At 36.4% G+C, this 19803-nt stretch overlaps 1 protein-coding gene across 1 annotated transcript in view; it reads left to right on the top strand.

Moving 5' to 3' along the window:
- Window positions 1–15879, top strand: part of SCAF8 (SR-related CTD associated factor 8) — a gene marked incomplete at both ends in the record, with an annotated part of 103297 nt that extends 87418 nt beyond the window's left edge. Inside the window, 7 exon segments of the mRNA XM_080699833.1 lie at window positions 2225–2338; window positions 3968–4124; window positions 6153–6286; window positions 7985–8129; window positions 9759–9827; window positions 12815–13033; window positions 14423–15879. Of these exon segments, the coding sequence (XP_080555959.1) occupies window positions 2225–2338; window positions 3968–4124; window positions 6153–6286; window positions 7985–8129; window positions 9759–9827; window positions 12815–13033; window positions 14423–15879 (2295 nt within the window).
- Window positions 15880–19803: the final 3924 nt, after the last annotated feature.

Consider the following 19803-nt stretch of genomic DNA (forward strand, 5'->3'; position numbering starts at 1 on the left):
TGTTTACCTCAGTATTTTTAATAGAGCTCTAACAAAATATTCATAGGCGTTCTATAGCAGTGTGTCCCTTGGTTCTTAAATCCATGAAATAGTTGCGATAGCAGGAGGCCTGTGTGTGCTCTACTTTAGCCTCCTCCCCCCTTAAACTTAATCATGATCACCAGCTCGTGGATCATGGGCTTGGGGTCCCAGCGTCTCCTGCAAGGTCTTTTCGTATTCTCTTCCCCTCCTGCGAACAGAGTAAGTGTGAAGCAAGATTCAGAGTGTGCCCAGAGAGCTGCTTCTGACTTGAGCGTGGCCCCTTCATGGTTCAACGTGATTCTTTCACTGCTTCTGCCCCGCTTTCTTTGAATATTTTCTTCGTTCTGAGCTCTGTTGTTTCTTCCTCATAGTCCCACATCTTCAGTCAGCTGTTTGAATTGTTTTTAATCCTTAGAAATAATTTTCTTTCCTGTCTTGTAAATTACAAGTAGGACAATAAAGCCAAGCAATGAAATGTTTTTTTCTAATCCTTTATTGTTTAAGGAAACTGTAGTTCATTAGGTTTTTTATTTCCCTAGCTGTTGCTATATTTTTATGGATGTTGGACTTTGTCTGGTTTTCTTTTCTGATCTTAGTTCCCAGTGTCCCATATATATAGCCAAGCTAGGCATTTGTGTATTAATAATAGCACTCTTGATTTGAATTTAGTTTGAGCATTTTGTGTTTTGCTTTCAGTGTATGAGCTCACTGAAGCTTTCCAAGCAGCTGTTTAAGTTAGTTAGACATTGTCATCTCCTTTGAGGAGACTGATTCTTGAGTTACACAGACAATAGGCAGTTGGTTGAATATTTCAACCTGGGTATTCCTCTTTTCTCTTACTGTAACACGAGAGTGCTATTTTCTTACTCTTGGCTTTCAGAGTGCATCATCACAGAGCCCCTCTTGACATTTATTCTGATGCCTCTCTACCTTTATACTAGTGGTTCTTAACCTTGCTGCATATTAGAACTGCTTTGGCATTTAAAAAGCAAACATGTTATGATTAGTATTTTAAATTCTTATCAAAGTGCCACATGTACAGAGGTGATTTTGATACACAGCAAACAGTCACTGCTCTGGTAGACCCTGTAGCATTTCAAAATTATATCAAAGTAGTATTTTGGGTTTTCTTTTTCTTATCTTTGTTTGCCTGAGGTTCCTTCTTTTATCTTTTATTCCTTTGTAAGATTTTATTAATTCTGGATCATAGGCACTCAGTCACTTTGTGAACTGAACTGAATAGCTGATGGTACAGTTCAGGGTGTGAGAAGTTGAAGTAGTGATACCAGATTGGAAGAGTGAGAGAAGTTCCTTAGATTTGATATATAGCAGGGAGATCATTGAGAACTGGAAGACAGATTTTTAGTGTGTGCTGAGGTGCTTGCAAGAGGTGAAGAAAATGTTAAGGGAGACAGCATAGTAGCCTCGGGTGAATAAAAATCAGGGCCGTGGTAGCACACAGGTAAACGGGTAGAATGCTTTGAGTTTTACAAAAGGAAATTTAAATGCTGTGTTGAGTTCTCTGAATTGATAGATGATGAGTAATTGTGTGATGTAGTAGTGTGTAGACTGGTTAAATCCTCATACATCGGACTTCGGGTCCTTACCCTGATGTTTTTTCCTGTGTGTTAAGAACTTTGCCCAGAAGTATTAGGATAAGTAAGGTTTTTTTTTTTTTAACTGAAATAATATACTTTTATCATCAATTGTTATTAGTTACAGATGTTATATTAATGATATGATACTTCCTCAGAACAAAAACCCTCCACACATTACTCAAGTATATCATTTGGAAAAACTGAAATACTGCTTGGGGTAAATGATTTGCCATCAAATATTTGTTCATACAATATTATTTTTCTTTTACTGGTAGTATTTCTGTATGGAGCTAACATTTCCTAGGTTATTTTGTAGTTGAGAAACTTTGTGGACATATGGTGCTAATGATTTTATATCTATCATGACTTAGATAAAGCCAGATTAGGTTTTGTTTTTGTTATTTTAACTAGTAATTAATTATAAATGAATTATACCAATAAACACCTGGAAGAAAAAAGGTAAAATCAATTCAGTATTGATTTTACCTTTACAAATCTATCACAATTGAATTGGTATATTAGTATACTAAAATTGTAAAATTTCAGAATGAGTTTCATCATTATACTCTTTCTTAAATTTTTTTTTTTTTTTTTTTTTTAAATAGATGATTCCTCCCAGGGGCTGTGCTTATGTCTGTATGGTTCATCGGCAAGATGCATTTCGGGCTCTTCAGAAACTGAGTTCTGGATCATACAAAATTGGTTCCAAGGTCATTAAGGTAAGATTTTGTGGAGGTGAGAGGGCAGTCCTCATTTTAAAGTCTATTTTGTTAAAGTTTTCAAGTGCCCTTTCTTTTGTTGGATTATTTAAATGTCCTTATGTTCATCATTTTTGTGTGGGGTGCTGGAGATTGAACCCAGGGCCTTGAGCATGTGGAGGAGCACATACTAAACCACTGAGTTAAACCCTCAGCCTCAACTACTACCTCTACCACCACCACCACCACTATTCTTCCTCCTCCTCCTCCTCCTCCTCCTCCTCCTCCCCCCTCTTCCCCCCTCTCCCCCCCCCCTCATAACTTGATGTATAAGGAATTAACTTAAACTCAGGTTGTTTTACCTCTGAGATATACCTTCAGCCCTATTTTAATTTTCATCTTAAAACATGGTCTAAGTTGCCGAGGCTGGTCTTGAACCTGCGATCCACCTATTTCAGCCTCCCAAGTATTGAGATTATAGGCTTGAGCTACTGTGCCCAGCCTTATCTTCTTTCTTAATGTGTTGAGCAGACCTCGTCCAAAACTTACTGTTTTAGAATTATTGAGATACAGAATTGCATATAGGAGATTGTTCCTTGAAATCACACTTTTACAATTCTCTGAGTAAATTAGGACACCATTTTATCAACAGATTTTTTTTTTTGGTACTAGGGGTTGAGGCTTTCTACCTCCGGGCTATACTCCCAGACTTTTTTTATTTTTATATTTTATTTGGAAACGGGCTTACTAAGTTGCTGAGAGCCTCACTAAGTAGCTGAGGCTGGCTTTGAACCCGTGCGATCTTCCTATCTCAGCCTTCCAAGCGCGGGGATTACAAGCGTGCGCCACCACACCCGGCTCAGATTTTTTTTGTTGTTTTTACAAGTTTGTCTTCCATTCACTCACTCATTTTCAATACTTCCTTATTACATTAATAACTTATTATTTAGAGCTTTTTATGAAAACTAGGCCCTTTTGAAGGGATTGTCTGCAATTATTTTTCTTTTAAATTGAGAATTTAGTTATTTTTCTATTTCTGAGATTAGTAATTTATTCCATCAGTTGTGGCATTGAATTGGAAACTTTTACTACTTTTCAAAAGAGTTAATGAATGCTCATCTTTTGTCATTTCATGGCAAAGAGCTTCTCTGTAAACTAAAGTATTGCTAGACCTGGTATGGTTTTGCATGCCTGTAATCCCAGTAACTTGGGAGACTGAGACAAGAGTATTGCAGGTTTGAGGTAGCCTCAGCAAGTAGTGAGACTCGTCAATCTAGTGAGGTCATTTTTCAAAATAAAAATTTAAAGATACAGCCAGATGTGTAGCTTGGAGATAAAGTGTCCCTGGGTTCTATCCCTAGTAACTAACACACACATACATACACACACACTAATTGCTGGTCTTCTCTTTCCTGAGGTTCAAATTTTTATTTAAATTGTCTTAATTATTCTGATTATTGCTAATACAAATTTTAGACATTTTAATGGTGAAAAGTAGATTTCAGTGGTCTCTGAAAATATATCCTTAGTTTTATTTGTATTAACATTGTTTACATCTAATTTTAAACTTTTTGCATTGCAGTTACAGTATGCATAATGTTGTTACAGTGTAATAAGAGCTTCCCTTTTTTCTCCCCCTATTTCTGCTAGATTGCTTGGGCTCTAAACAAAGGTGTCAAAACAGAATACAAACAATTCTGGGATGTGGATCTTGGAGTTACATATATTCCATGGGAAAAAGTGAAAGTGGATGACTTGGATGGTTTTGCAGAAGGAGGCATGATCGATCAAGAAACCGTAAATACTGGTAAGAACCCTAATGTTTTATTCTGTAAAAAGTACTGAAATGAGTTTGGGGTGAATACAGTGAAGTATGTTTTGTTATGTCCTGGATTCATCTCCCCCCAAAGACAGACACTACTAAGTTCTATGTATATGTTTAATGGATCCTATTTCATAGTTCACAAGGTATAATGTAGAAAAATCTATATTAGAAGTCTGTAAATATAGCATTTTTCATGTATGTCTTTTAATTTTTCTGTATTTAAGACAGCTGTGTACATGGAGGCTTTTTGAACCAATATTTCTAATTTCTTAAATTTAAGTGAGAACTAAAGATTTGAGAAACTTCTTAGAAACTTTCCAGATTGAGTAGGGTCATGTTGGTAATACCAGGAGTAGAATCTTACTGTAAGAAGCATTAATTCACATGTATACAGTGTGATAATACCTTCTAGAATACCTACAACCAAATGATCATCTGGCTTGCTTTTATTTTTAACTAATCTCTTTGTGTGTGTGTGTGTGTGTGTCACTGGAGATTGAACCTAGTGACATTGTATCTCAAGCTAAACCCCCAGCCCCATTTTATTTCTTACTTGGAAACAGAGTCACACCAAGTTGGGAGGCCTGGCCAAGATGTCAAGGCTGGCTTCGAACCTGCGATTCTCTTGTCTCAGCCTCCCATGTACTGAGATTATAAGCATGCGCCACTACGCCTGGCCCAAAACTTATCTTTTTAAAAAAGATTCCAGTTATAAATTCAAAATTGATTAACAGTTATAACCAGAAATAAATATTAAAATTGATATTTTAGGGAAAACTAAAATATGTACATCTTTACATTCTTTACATCTTAGCTATCTCAGCCAAGGCAAATATTTTGAAACTTTTTTTTTTTTAGTTGTTTCCTTCAGGCTGTCATTTAGCTCAGTGGCAGAGTATATGCTTCACATGTACAATGCCCTGGGTTTGACCCCCAAGCACCACCAAAAAAAAAAGTTTTTTTGTTTTTGGCTTTTGTTTTTTTATGCCAGTCACCCCTAGCTTCTATAGGCTTCTTTTCTTCCACATTCTCTCAACAAATATTAGTTTCTGATGTGTGTTAGGCTAATTTTAGAAACTAGAATTATGACAGAGACAAATAAAAAAATAAAAATAAATGATCCTTCACATGGAGTGTAGCTCGGGTCGTTCTGGGGAAGGGTATTGAAGTAGACACCCTCTTTGCCTATTTTATGTGGATTTTCTTTTCCACATTGCAACATCAGTTGAATAGTTGTAGCAGAGAGCATGAAAGGTTGTTAACCTATGTTCTAATAGGAATAATATGCTAAAAAATAAACTATAGTATTATTTCTGTGTTGATAAATTATAAGGACAAGCAGGGAAGGGAGGTGCACAGTGTGGGCGTGAAGACTGTGCAGTTTGGGTGGTGGTGGGCCTGGTGGTGAGTTTATTTAGAGGAGTGAGGCACGCATATAGCCACGCGGGGAAAGAACACTCGGGCACAGGGGTGCGGCATATAGATTCAGAATGTGGGAGCTAGTATAGCCTGAGAGGAGTGAGTGGGGTGAGCAGAGGCGAAGGCAGAGGGTGGGCCTGCCTGTGTCATTGCATCTGCAGTCTGAGTGAGGCAGAACATGGGAGTACCCACTAGTGCCTCTTGCTCTATTTTCAGTAGCTGTGTTTTCAGGACTTTTTGTATTGAATTAATACTTACTTTGTTATACCTGTTGGTAGAATATAGAATAAAATTGGTTTTTCTTATATCCAGCAGTTTTTGAGATATATTTCTATTATATCTTTTGTATGTGTTTTCTTTCAATGAAATATTTTAGTGTCTTTGAGTCTCATGTGTCATGCTTTTTTGGACTCTTTAGTTTCTTAATCAGATTTATCTGGGCAGAAGTATAGGGTATCACCAAAGTTCTGGATATTTCTAAAAGATTTGCCGTTGTAGATTAAGGATTTACGTATATTGTAAAACGTATACACAGGGAAGACTGATGGTTGTATCTATACAAAGGAAATCAATTTCCAATATTTTGTTTAGAATGGGAAACTGTGAAAAGCTCAGAACCTATTAAAGAGACGGTCCAGACAACTCAGAGTCCAGCTCCAGCTGAAAAGGAGACAGTGGTCACGACCCAGGCAGAGGCCTTCCCTCCTCCTGTTGCCATGTTGCAGGTTAGTGCTTGGGGTGTTTCTTTTTTTTTTTAATTTTTTAATGAAGATATTGTTTTTTATTTCTGTTTTTACTCATGTATTTATAAAAACTTGGAGGCAGTTGTCCAAATTAGAATAAATACTTGTCAATACTGTCTGGCAAAAAAAAAAGTAAATCTCTTTGAAAAAAAGCTTTGCTAATGCTGTGGAATCATTGTACTGAACACATGAGGTTGAAAACAAAGGTAAATATGGAAATGCTGCCTCTGCAAACTTGCACGATTATTCTTTATATTTACATTTTTCCTGAGAAATCAAATTGATGGAATAATAAGTTAATGCATCTAGGTAAACATTTTTAAAATTTTCTTTAAGAAATAGCATTATTCCTATTTAAATATGTCTATTGAAGAAATACTATTGAGTGTTGGCTCTGAGACCTGTATTCTTCCAGGTCTCTCAGATTAGGCTCCATCAGTGAGAATACCCAAACGTCTGACCTTCTGGCCCCTTCATTCAAATTGAGAGACGGAAAATGTAAAGTCAGAGTGAAATCTTGTGGAAGGAAAAAAGTAGCATGAGACTGATGAGGAGTGTCTAAGTGGGTGCTTACAGCTTCGAGTACAATGATTGTCTTAGACCTAATTGAGAATGTTCCATTTGAGCAGCAACTTAAAAATGCTGAGGGAGTGAACCATCCGGCTCTCTGAGGAAGAGCATTCCAGGCAAAGGGACCACCAGTGTGAAGGCCCTCTGCCGGACATTCGTGGTCCATTCCAGGAAGAGGAAAGTGCAGTGGTAAAGCAAATTAGTTGAAAATAAATCTCCTTGGTTTTCACTCTGGGTGAGATGCAGGAGTGGAAGATTTTGAACAGATGAATGACTTGCAGGACTGCACTAGCAATTAATGTCTCTAGTGAGCATTAGTGAAAGAAAGGTGAGTTAATAAGACCGCTGTAGCAACGCAGGTGGAGATGATGGTGGCTAGAACAGATGGCTAGGCATGGAAAGGGTGTGAAGCGTTCGGATGGTTTGAAAATAGGGCCAGCATGACTTGGAGTATTGGACTTGGAGTTGTGAGAAAAAGCACAGAGAGGTTGGAAAGACGGCGTTCCCGTTTCTAAGCATGGGACAAATGGGGAAGAGTTCATTTGGAAAGGACAATTGGGAATTCATTGTTTTGTACTTAGTGTGTATCAGGTGACTTTCAGACAGCAAAATTGAGATGTTTTATACAGTTGGTGCCATATAAAATTCAGGAAGTAAAGCTCTGCTGCAGATAAATACTTAGAGTTTTGTTTTTGTTTTTGTTGGGTTCTTTTGTACCTAGAATGAGTAAAAAATATTTATGCTGGCATTAGAAAATAGATTTTGAAAAGTTTAGGCCATTTGAAAGCAGTTACTGACATGCTTCCTAATGGTGGTATACAGGTAGGTATTAGTAAATATAGTGGGAAATGGCAGTTGGAAATTGAAGATGATATTCAAATATCCAAGGCACTGGTTGGTCATTACTTTACTTTTTTAAAATATAATAAATATTCTACAGTCTCCAACTATCTGTTGATTAATACTGCCTTTAAGAAATAGTTTTACCATAAGGAGGTTCACGTAAAGGCTGTGTGTGTTGTGGCTGCAGTTAACCCTTAGGTGTGTCAAGGTATGATTGTTGCAGGTGAATAAAGTAATTAGTGATTTTTTTTTTTAAATCCACAAAAGATTCCAGTAGCGCCAGCGGTGCCGACAGTTAGTTTAGTGCCGCCAGCATTTCCCGTGTCGATGCCGGTCCCTCCTCCTGGCTTCAGTCCCATCCCTCCACCGCCTTTCCTCCGAGCGAGTTTTAACCCTGCACAGCCACCTCCTGGTAAGGAAATTTTATCTTATTATTTGAACTCTATTTAGGAGAAAATCATTTAAGTTGCTCTTTTTTCCAGGCTCACGAGCCATCAAGAAGTTCTCAGATTTTACCATGCATTAGAGCTCTGAGGTCTTGTCCTGGTTGTTGGACCCACCTCTAGCCTCCATAGTTTTTGTTTGACTAGGCCTGTCGTGAGCCAGAAAATTTTCCTTTCACTCTCAGAATGCGCATTGTTAAGTCGAATGGGGTGGTGCGTGCTTGTAGTCCCAGTAATGGGGAAGCTGAGACAGGAGGATGGCAGGTTCACAGCCTCAGTTACTTAGGCCATCTGCAGCTTAGTGAGACTCTTTGAAAATAAAGAATAAGAAATAGGGCTGGAGATGCACCTTGGTGGTAGAACGCCTGTGGGTTCAATCCTTAGGACTCCAAACACACACAAAAAATGTACATTGCTTAAAGAAGTGACAACAAAGAGAATAAATGAAACTTCTTTAAAATTGTTATAATTAATGTAAAACTTTGTTGAAATTTTTATATATAAAGTTCTCTGTAATATTCACCCTTTCAGAGGAAAGTTTGCATTGAATTCTATAGATTGTCTCATGGGTTTGTGTGCATGTGTGTGTTACTGGGGGTAGAACCCAGGGGTTTTTCTACCTCCGAGCTATACTCTCAGACCTATACTTTATTTGTAAACAGGGTCTCACTAAGTAGCTGAGGCTGGCTTTGAACCTGTGTGATCCCTGTCTCAGCCTCCCAAGTGCTGGGCTTACAAGCATGCGCCATTACACCTGGCTTAGATCATCTCTTCTAAAAGTCAGTGTTGTATTCTGATATTAGAAATTATATATGTATTTTGGGGTTTTTTTTGTTTGTTTTTGTTTTGTTTTGTTTTGTTGTTGTTTGGTGGTAATGGAGATGGAACCCTTCTACCTCTGGGCTATACTCCCAGACCTATTTTATGTTTTATTTGAAAACAGGGTCTCTTAAGCCAGCAAGGCTGGCTTCGAAGCTGTGTGATCTTTCTGTCTCCACCACCCAAGCGTGGGATTACAAGAGTGCGCCACCATGCCCAGCTTAGAAATAATATTTTTAAATGCTAATTGAATATCGACTATTTTTTGCTTGATAAATTGTTAATAATAAAAGTTCTCTGAATCAGTGTTTTTAGGTTAAAAACTACTTAACTTTTTAAGATGTATGTTATATTACTTAACATCTTAAAAATTACCTTGGATAGGACTATATGTCCTGAACATGTCTCAGGACTTGAATGTGTATATAAATAGAATGGTTTTGATTGGGATCTGTTTTACCTAGCTTACTAGGGATCAAATCACATAATATATATATATAAAAGCCATTGTAAAAATTGAATAAAAGGCACACATATGAAGGCCTGGTAATAAAATAAGAATGTGGAATTGCACTGGGTGTGCACATTTGAATCCCAGCTACTCAGAAGCTCGGGTGGAAGAGTCACTTCAGCCCAGGAATTCAAGATCATCTTGAGCAATGCAAGGAGACCCCATCTCCAAAAAAAAGTGAAATTTAATATATAGTTCTTGAAATCTTTTGTTTAAAACAAGTAATTTTCTTGTACTATTTTAATTTTGTTTCTTTTTTCCTATGTAGGTTTTATGCCGCCTCCAGTTCCCCCACCTGTTGTACCACCCCCTGCGATTCCACCAGTAGTACCAACATGTGAGTTTTTACTCCTAAATTTTTCTTTATTCCCACTACTCTTAGGTCTGTGAATTGCTTGTTGTTATTATGAAAATTTTAAATATATATTATTTAGATGGTTTCTAAAAATAAGCAGTATCATACGTCAGTTCTTATTTATATTTGCTCAACTATCTTATTTGAGTAGATTGAAAGCAGGTCCTTCCATCATATTTGTGATTTTTCCGTTTTACTTCATTTATTAAATACCTTAGTCTGGATTAGGAAGTATAAACCCCCTTTTATTTCATAATTCTTTGTGACTTGTTGAAAAGACATTTCAGTTCTACATACCAAGGTTCTAAACAACAGATTTGGATTTTTACTTTTTTGTGGTATTGAATTTGTTCTCTGTTCCTTTTTCTTTTTCTATACAGTGAAAATGAGAATAAAAGAATTCCTTAAATTCCGTTTCTACATTTTTCACAAGATGTAATATCTTAGACCTTGGTATTACAGGACATGAGGAGCCACACAGCACCGTTTTGTCCTGTTTCTTTTAATCAACTTTAGCTTTTAGAGCAGTTTCTGACTCACAGGAAAACTGAACAGAAGATAGAAAAATTTCCTATATTCCCCCGGGTAGCCTCTGCGCATTTATGGCCTCTCCCACTTATCAATGTCCCCACCAGAATGGTAGGCACGTTAAAATTGAGGAACCTACATCAACACGACATTACCATCCAAAGTTCATAGTTCACATTAGGGCTCACTGTTGATATCTTGTTCCACTTTGAATGATTTTAAAATCAAGGTAGTAGAACTTGGTCATTCGAAATATTTCCCTCCAAGTTTTATATAATGGTTTATTCATTGATCATTGTTACCTGAATCTATTTGCCATTAGTTGCAAAGTGGTTATCTTTCTAACTCTATTAATTCCTTCCACATTTATTTACTAGAATTTTTATTTTCTCTAGGTGGAGGAAATGGGTTGGGAATTAGAGAAGGGCTAAATGAGTACTGTGTTCATGTATACTTCTACCATCTTGTACTCCATTACGATGTATGACTACAGTGCTCCAATTACATTTTTTTTTCCCTCATCAAGTAATGGTATTTAGCTGGGCGTGGTGATGCATGGTTGTAATCCCAGTACTTGGGAGGCTGAGATAGGAGGATTGCAGGTTCATGGCCAGCCTCAGCTACTTGGTGAGGTCGTGTTTCAAAATAAAAAATAAAATGGGGCTGGGGGTATAACTTGGAGGTAGAATGTCCCTGGCTTCCCCAGTACTGCAAGAAATAAAAAATAAAAAAAGTAATGATATTTAGTTACCTTGAAATATAGTCTGTACAGGAGAGGTAGGGTAATTCCAGTGATACCCATTTACTCAATGTTTATGGACAACTGGATTTATATGTTCAGTGAGTTGTATTATTTTTCTTTATGAAGTTCAGCCTGGCTCATATTTGGAGAGTGGGAGACCTTCCAGGTTGTATCTCTATTCCTTTGCATTTTACTCTTCAAATTTCATGTGTCTAGGAATTTCCAGTGGTCAAAACTAGAAAATTTGTATTTTGAAAAGAAAAAAAACGAATATACACTATAAAACAAATTTAGCCTTACAGTACTTTTTATTTTAATACTTCAGTATGGAAACGAGTAAAGAGTGTATGATCAGGTTTTTATTGCTCAGGGTCACCTGAAATCTAATTTTCTCTTTGTATTGTGGCATATACTTTTTTATTTTCTTCTTTCATATTACTAGAATGGAACCCAAGGGCATTCTGCCTCTGAACTTCACCCCTAGCCCTATTTTTTATTCTTTATTTTGAAACAGGGTCTCAGTTGAGTTGCAAAGGGCCTCACTAAATAGTAGCTGAGGCTGGCTTTGAACCGCAGTCCTTCTGTCTCAGCCTCCCAACTGCTGGGATTGTCCACAGCTGGCTTGGCACAAGCTTCTTATTTGACTTTTGTTTGTTAAAACATTTTCATAGAATAGGCACACTAGCCTACCTGGTTTTGAGATCTGTGTTTTCATCACTATAATAGACATTTCAAAAAGAATACAGAAACACAAGTGTAAATAATTATAGACACTCTTTCATTTCTATTTCCCTTTTTATTTTGTTGGATGTTTTAAAAATATTTAATATACCCCCTTATTCATATTTTCTTTTGTCTGCTTTTTAGAGGTTGCTTCCTCATGTTTCTTAGTTTATTATTTTTGAAAATCTGGGATCATTATTAGACAAAGAAGTACTGGTGTTCTCCAGATTGCTTACACTAATTTTGTTCTCATAATTCAACTCCATCATTACAGAGTTAATTTTATACCTCTCTCGTGGTAACAGTGTATCCAGGTATTGTAGAGTTACATGTCAGAAAAATATTTACTAAAATCTCAGAGTGTGATTTAGCAGTATTCTAAGTGATAGAAATTGTACTAAAAATTGTAATTGCATACTTAATATTTCTCTAGTTTTGCTTTTTGACATAAAAATGATGTTTGTACGTAGGGATCTTTCTACTTATCTTTTACAATGGAATTTTTATAGCTTTTCAATGCTTTATTTTTGCAGTCCAAATTACCTATTCTCCTCTCAGTTTCTAACCTCGTAGTAAAGGTAGTACATGGTATTACAGTGGCCATTTTCATTCTCATACCTACTTGGTTTGTGAGAGTCATTTCTTTGTATTTAGATAGTCACCTGACTATTATTCTTGAAAAATTATATTTTTGTATTACTAGAATTTACTTCCATACTGGTTCTTATTTTACTTACCACTTTTGGTGAAAATACTTTTAATTTTTCTTACTGTTTCTTTTTAAGAATTAATGCTTACCAAATGTAATTGAGCCTCTTCGTGATGGCTCATTGGTCATTTTGAGCATCAGTTATTATGCAGTGTACTTAGTATTAAAGAGATGCCACTAAAAGGAATATTCAAGCTACCAGGAAACTCAGCACAAAAATTAAATCTAAAGTACGTTTTTCTTTTTCTTTTTTTTTTTTTTAAACAGCTTTAGTGCAGCCACCCTTGTCCATGACCCCAGAAACTGTGAAAGATGTTGGATTTGGTAGCCTTGTTTTATCAAGTGGTCCTGTTGCCAGCAGTCTCGCTACTTCCACTCTGCCAGCTGGAAATGTTTTTAATCCTCCAACTAAACAAGCAGAGCCAGATGAAAAAGTACCTCACCTTATGGAACACCAGATTCCTTCTGGTGAAAACACCAGACCAGGTAAACAAGCAGCACCAACAGAAAACCCAAAGTGCAGTCAAATTTCCCAAGCATTTCTTTTCTATATTGATGTTTAATCGGGGGAGGGGTGCATTAGCATAAATGTTGAGATGTAATTTTTTTTTTTTAAAGAGAGATCACTATGTCTGACAATTTGCATTTTTAAAATTGACATTTAGCTGGCTATGGTGGCTCACCTTGTAATCGTAGTACTTGGAAGGCTGAGACAGGAGGATTGCAGGTTCTCAGCCAGTCTCAGCCAGCCTTAGCAACATGAGGTCCTCTGTAATTTAATGAGACCTTGTTTCAAAATAAAAAATGAAATAGGGCTGGGGGTATTGCTTAGAGGCAGAGCACTCCTGCGTTCAATTCCCAGCACCACATATAACAAAAAGACTAATTAGAAAAAGACTAATAGAAAATATGTTTCAGTTCCTTTCAGTAAGACTGTCCCACCACTGCATTTTGGTCTTTTGGTACTACCTGAATGTTGAAATTGGATTACATATAATCTGTATATTGACAGGAAAATAAAAATAAGCAAATATTAGGTGTGAATAATTTCTACCAGGAACTTTCTTTTCTCTCAGGTATTATCTAGATAGAGCTGGAGGATAAATATGGTATTTGAAACTATTGTCCTAAGTCCAACTATTAGTATATTAAGAATTACGTTTTAGAAAGGCTTTTGTTGAGCCGGGCATGATGGCACACCCTTGTCATCCCCACGCTTGGGAGGCGGAGACAGGAGGATCATGCAGGTTCAAAGCCAGCCTCGCTGGCTTAAGAGACCCTGTTTCCAAATAAAATATAAAGTAGGTCTGGGAGTGTAGCTCAGAGGTAGAAGGGTTCCATCCCCAGTACCACCAAAAAAAAAAAAAAAAAAAAAAAAAAATAAGAGAGAGAAAAAGGCTTTTGTTAAAGGTCAAGAATCAGCATAAAGGTGTTTAAAAAGACTTCATGTAAAGTTATTTTAGGTAACAGCCCCACTTGGTTTTAATATTTAAATTTTACTCTGTATAATATTAACCCATTGAGTTTCAAGTTTTCTGTTCTTGTTTAGTGGCACTGGTGATTGAACCCAGTGGCATTCTACCTCTTAAACTATACTCTCAGCCCTTTTTTATTTCAAAGTTAACATAAGCAATTTAAGTTTTCCTAATTGTTTTACATCTGGAATAATGGGACAAATTGGGTTAATAATTTGAAAGGGACAGATTGGATTAATAATAAAGTTTCTTATTTCATTTTTAGTATAGCTTGATTCTTGGGGGATACAAGTAGCTGATTAGCTCTATTTGAATTACTGAAAATTATGATGTTAATAACTTAGTTTCCTGTTCATATCAGAATAATTGTTACTTTGGATTATTTCTCTTTTCATTTTAGTGATTCCAAATGATATGTCAAGTAATGCTGCAGTTTTAGGAGTACAGCCGCCTAATGTGACGAGCGCTTCTGGAATCCTGGGAGTCCAAAGACCAAATGTATCAAGTAACTCTGAAATTCTTGGTGTCCGGCCAGCTAATGTTTCCAGTAGTTCCGGAATTATTGGAGCCCAGCCACCTAATATTCTGAACAACTCTGGAATGTTAGGAATACAACCGCCAAGTGTGTCGAGTACTTCTGGACTTTTAGGAGTGCTACCCCCAAATATGCCTAATAACTCTGGACTTGTAGGAGTACAGCCACCAAATGTTACAAATACTTCTGGACTTTTGGGAACACAGCCACCAGCTGGACCTCAAAATTTACCCCCTTTAAGTATCCCTAATCAAAGGATGCCTACAATGCCAATGTTAGATATTCGTCCAGGACTAATACCACAGGCACCTGGACCACGGTTCCCTTTAATACAGCCTGGAATTCCACCCCAGCGAGGACTCCCTCCCCCATCGGTACTTGATTCAGCTCTTCATCCACCACCTCGGGGACCTTTTCCTCCTGGAGATATTTTTAGTCAACCAGAAAGACCTTTTCTAGCTCCTGGAAGACAAAGTGTAGACAATGTTACTAACCCAGAGAAAAGGATAGCACTTGGGAGTGATAACATTCAACAGGAAGGAGATAGAGATTACCGGTTTCCTCCCATAGAAACCAGGGAGAGCATCAGTAGACCTCCCCCGGTGGATGTTAGAGATGTGGTAGGGCGACCTATAGATCCAAGAGAGGGTCCGGGCAGGCCTCCACTAGATGGTAGGGATCACTTTGGAAGACCTCCTGTAGATTTAAGAGAAAATCTTGTGAGGCCAGGTATAGATCATCTTGGTCGAAGAGACCATTTTGGCTTTACTGCAGAGAAGCCCTGGGGGCACAGAGATTTTGATGAGAGAGAGCATCGGATTCTACCTGTCTATGGTGGTCCAAAAGGCTTACATGAAGAAAGAGGTAGATTTCGGGCTGGAAGCTTTCGATTTGATCCTAGAAGTGGTCCTTGGAACAGAGGATTTGGACAAGAAGTTCACAGAGATTTTGATGACCGCAGAAGACCCTGGGAGAGGCAGAGGGATAGGGATGACAGAGATTTTGATTTCTGCAGAGAAATGAATGGAAATCGTCTTGGACGAGATAGAATTCAAAACACTTGGGTCCCCCCTCCTCATGCTCGGGTTTTTGATTATTTCGAAGGGGCCACTTCTCAACGAAAAGGTGATAATGTGCCTCAGGTTAATGGTGAAAACACAGAGAGACATGCTCCGCCACCGCCTTTACCTGTGCAGAATGATCCCGAACTTTATGAAAAACTGGCACCTCCAAGTGAGATAAGCAAGGAGAAGAGTGACACAGTTGCTGATGTAGAAAGTGGACCAGTGGTGGTAGAAAACACAGAAACTGAGGGGACATAATCATCGCTCAGTAGGTAAAAGATACCTTTTGTAAAGTTGTCATCTCTCTGTAATCGATTCATGGCTGACTGGACCATAGTTGTTCACTTTTGTCTGCCAGAATTAAGTTAATCTGATGTTCATGTTCACCTTTCTCTTAAAATAATTGTACAACTGACTTGTATAGACATTGTTCTTAATATGAACATGGTAGGTAAACATTTTTTATTTTTCTGATAAAATATAAATGTCGCCCCCAGATTCTTTTAACGTCAAGGAAATGAATAACAGCTTGTCAGAGACTTCCTATGGAAGAAAGAATTTTTTTTAGATACTATCATTAGGTTGGATATGGTCATAGATATATTTCAAAATAGCAAGTGGTGGTATATCTTACCCATATCTCTAGGCTGCTGCAGAATTTTAAGGTAATAGACAAAGCTGTGATATTTTATGCAAAGACTGGCTCTAGTATTTGAGGAGCATAATACAGAGATTTTAAACAGTGATTTTGTAAAATCTACACTATGGTCTCTGTTACTCCAAAGTAAGTGTGTGTGATTTGTTCCTCATACTGCAGTGAGTAAAAAAGAAAGAGAACAACAACGTAAATATTAAAGTACGTTTCAATGTTGGGTGAATTTTGTTTTTAGATGCCAATAAAACTTATTTGTTTGATAACAGTGTTCTAGGAATTGTATTTTTTTAACCTACAAATTCTTAAAACCCTGAATCATAAGTAGCATGTGCTAGTTGCGAAAGTTTCCTATTACTCTTATAACAACGATGAAGAACTGTGCAGTGGAAAAAGCATGTACTTTGTTATAAAAATCATGCAATCTCATTAGAATGTATGTAATATCTGAATGTTTATTGTGTAAGCCATATAGTTTTTTTCTGTTTCTCCGTATGTCTATCTCCGTGCACATACAGAGAGGAAAAAAAAGTTTAGGTAATAAAATATTTTTTTAAGCCTGATCAAAACTGGGAAAGATTTGGGAAGTTAACATTTTTCATAGTTTTATCTCTTAGTGTTGAGGAAAGTAAAATAGGAAGTATTGTAAAGGAATACATTGGCAGGGTGGCAGTTCTTTTCTAATGTAGTTAAGTATGCAGTCAGAGTTGGCTTAGAGCCACGTTTCACATGCGGGCTTGTGTTGCTTTGTTTCATACTGTGTTTGGTACTCTGCATAGATGGTACTAGCACAAAAGAAACTTAGCAATTTGTGTGCCTCATGGTGAGTTTCCCAGTGGCACAAAACATATACTGGTGTTGGTGGACTTAAAAAAATACTAATTTATCAGGAACTAAGTGTCCATTATTAACACTGTTCAGATTGGCCTCCAAGATAAACTCAGTAGGAAGAAACTTTGGGGTTGGTTTCTGTTTTTTCTTTTAAATTTCATTTATTTGCTGTTTTCCTTTGGGTTTTCCTTGTGTGTTATATACATACTTGAGACTGTTGATGTTGTTTAGTTCCTAACAGGAGGTTTTTATTTGGTTATGTGAAGTCATTTTTCTTTGCTATGTATTTCCAACAACTCATCACTTGTTCTCTTTATTCTGAATTCCTAAGCTGTTTGTCATGTCTCAAAAAATGCTAAGAGTACTCCAGGCATTTAAAATTGGGTTGGTTTTGCTAACCTCTGATCTGGAGAGCTTTAAGATTTTTAAGGTTTCTGGCCAAAAATAAAGCCGACTCTTACAAGGTCTGAATAGAGATAATAGGTAAGAGTAGAAATGTTTAAATGGTGTTTATTTCCAAGGTAATTTAGTCACTCATTTGAGCTCGTTTCAGATCTTTTTGTTAGGGTAATAAGGGAAAACTGAGACACTGGCATAGTTTTAACGTTTGGTAAAGATTGGCCTTTTCCTTAAGGAAATAATATTGAATAGAATTTCTCTCAAACTACTTTAGTATTTACCATGATTAAAATTAAGTGACATTCACCTGAATTAAGGAGAAATAAAAAATGTGAGGCTTTATACTGATTTTTGATTCCCAAGCTTTTCATCACTGTTAGATCTTAATTTGAGTACTTAAAAACCAAATAAGTATAAGCGGTGCACTATTTTGAAAGTTTTAGAGGTGAAAACTTGTCAATAATGCCTATTTTTACTTAATAGAGAGGAAAGAACAAGCATATTTACATTCACATTTAAGATAAGTAAAATAAAACTGAGGTTTTTAAACATAACATAAATAAAATAGTGTGGCAGAGAATTGTATTTCCTTAATTGTTTATGCCGTAATTTTACATAAAGATACTTTAACCTATAACTTAAATTCTAAGCACTAAAATTTGTATTCACTTCTGAAAGAAAATTCTTGGATATTTTTTATGCAGGTCTATAGACACTATATTTTGATCCAACAAAACTTTTGGGAGCTAGAAATTGAAATTAATGCCTAGATTGCTTTCTTTTTTTAGTGTGTGGGGCCTATTCTAGATAGTGACATACACATCCTGAAATCAGTGTGCAGTGTACCCAGTGTGGATCTCAGCCAGGAGTTGTGCGACCCAACCCCAGTGGAGCTCTGGGGGTTGTCATCACAGGATCATGTGGAAGAACGTGTGTATACATTATAGCGTACACATTCCTCCTGGGTGTGTGTTTTTTTTTAATTTTTTTCTTCATTGGTGCACTGTATTCATACATCATATTGGGATAAAAGAAACTTGTGTAGACATACATGCACACTTCGCCCAGCAGTTAGCCCCTACCCGATCCCCACCCTGTTCCCTCCCCATCTCTCCTTTCCATGCTTGGCTTAGTGGTTGACATCTAGTATTATAGCAATTTAACCAAAATTAACAATGGTAATCTCACATAACAGTTTCATTTGTCTGATATCAAGCTTTTGATGACTTAAAGATAACATTTCAGTATTTCTTTTTGCTTTCTTTCTTACCAGAGAATATTTTTTTCTTTTCTTTTCTTTTTTTTTTAGGTGAAACTATCATACATTTACTTCTTTATTTTTCAGAAAAAATCTGTCCTAATATGGAATATGGACTCTAGATACCCAAAACTATCTCGAAAAAGAACAAAACTAGAAGATGTATATTTTCTGATTTCAAACCATATAAAGCTACAATAATTGAAACAGTGTAGTACTGTTCTAAAGGCAGATACATAAACCATTGGAGTTAAGTAAAAGCCTAGAGATAAATTCTTCCATATATTGTCCAGTTATTTTTGACAAGGTTTCCACAAACATTCAGTGGAGGAAATAATAATCTTTTAACTAAATATTGTTGAAAAATAATAATTACATGAAAATGAATAAAATTGGACCCTTACCTAGCACTATATACAAATATTAACTCAAAATAGATAAAAGACCTAAATATAAATCTTAAGACTATAAACTTTTAGAAGAAAATCTGGGTCATAAAACCTCACAACATTGAAATTGGCAGTGATTTCTTGGATATGATTTCAATGGCACAGGCAACAGAAGGGTAAACTTCCTAAAAATTAAAAAAAATATATTGTATATCCAAAGACAATGTAAACAGTTAAAAGTTACTAATAGAATGGGATAAAATATTTCCAAATGCTATTTCTGAAGGTATATTAATATTCCAACTAGAAATCCTAAAAATTAACAACAATAAAAGCAAACAATATAATTTAGAGCTATGTAAAAGACTAACGTAAATAATGAATCTCCACAGATAACCAATCTTAGTTGTCTGTTGGATGGAAAATCTTGTTTCTCTGGTTCTGGTGTGTGTTACCTATTTCTTTGTATTTAATCTCTTTGAATATTTTCTCTAGCACTGGTTTTGAAGACCTAAATTCCTTCAGTTTCTGTTTGTCATGGAAGCTTCTTATTTTTCCATCTAATTTGATAGAAAGTTTTGCTGGGTAGAAAATTTTTGGCTGGAAGTTGTTTTCTTTCAGAGTTTGGAATATGTTACTCCAAGCCCTTCTGG

This window comes from Muscardinus avellanarius, assembly GCF_963383645.1.
Source record: "Muscardinus avellanarius genome assembly, chromosome: 8".
In the NCBI taxonomy this organism is placed as follows: Eukaryota; Metazoa; Chordata; class Mammalia; order Rodentia; family Gliridae; genus Muscardinus; species Muscardinus avellanarius.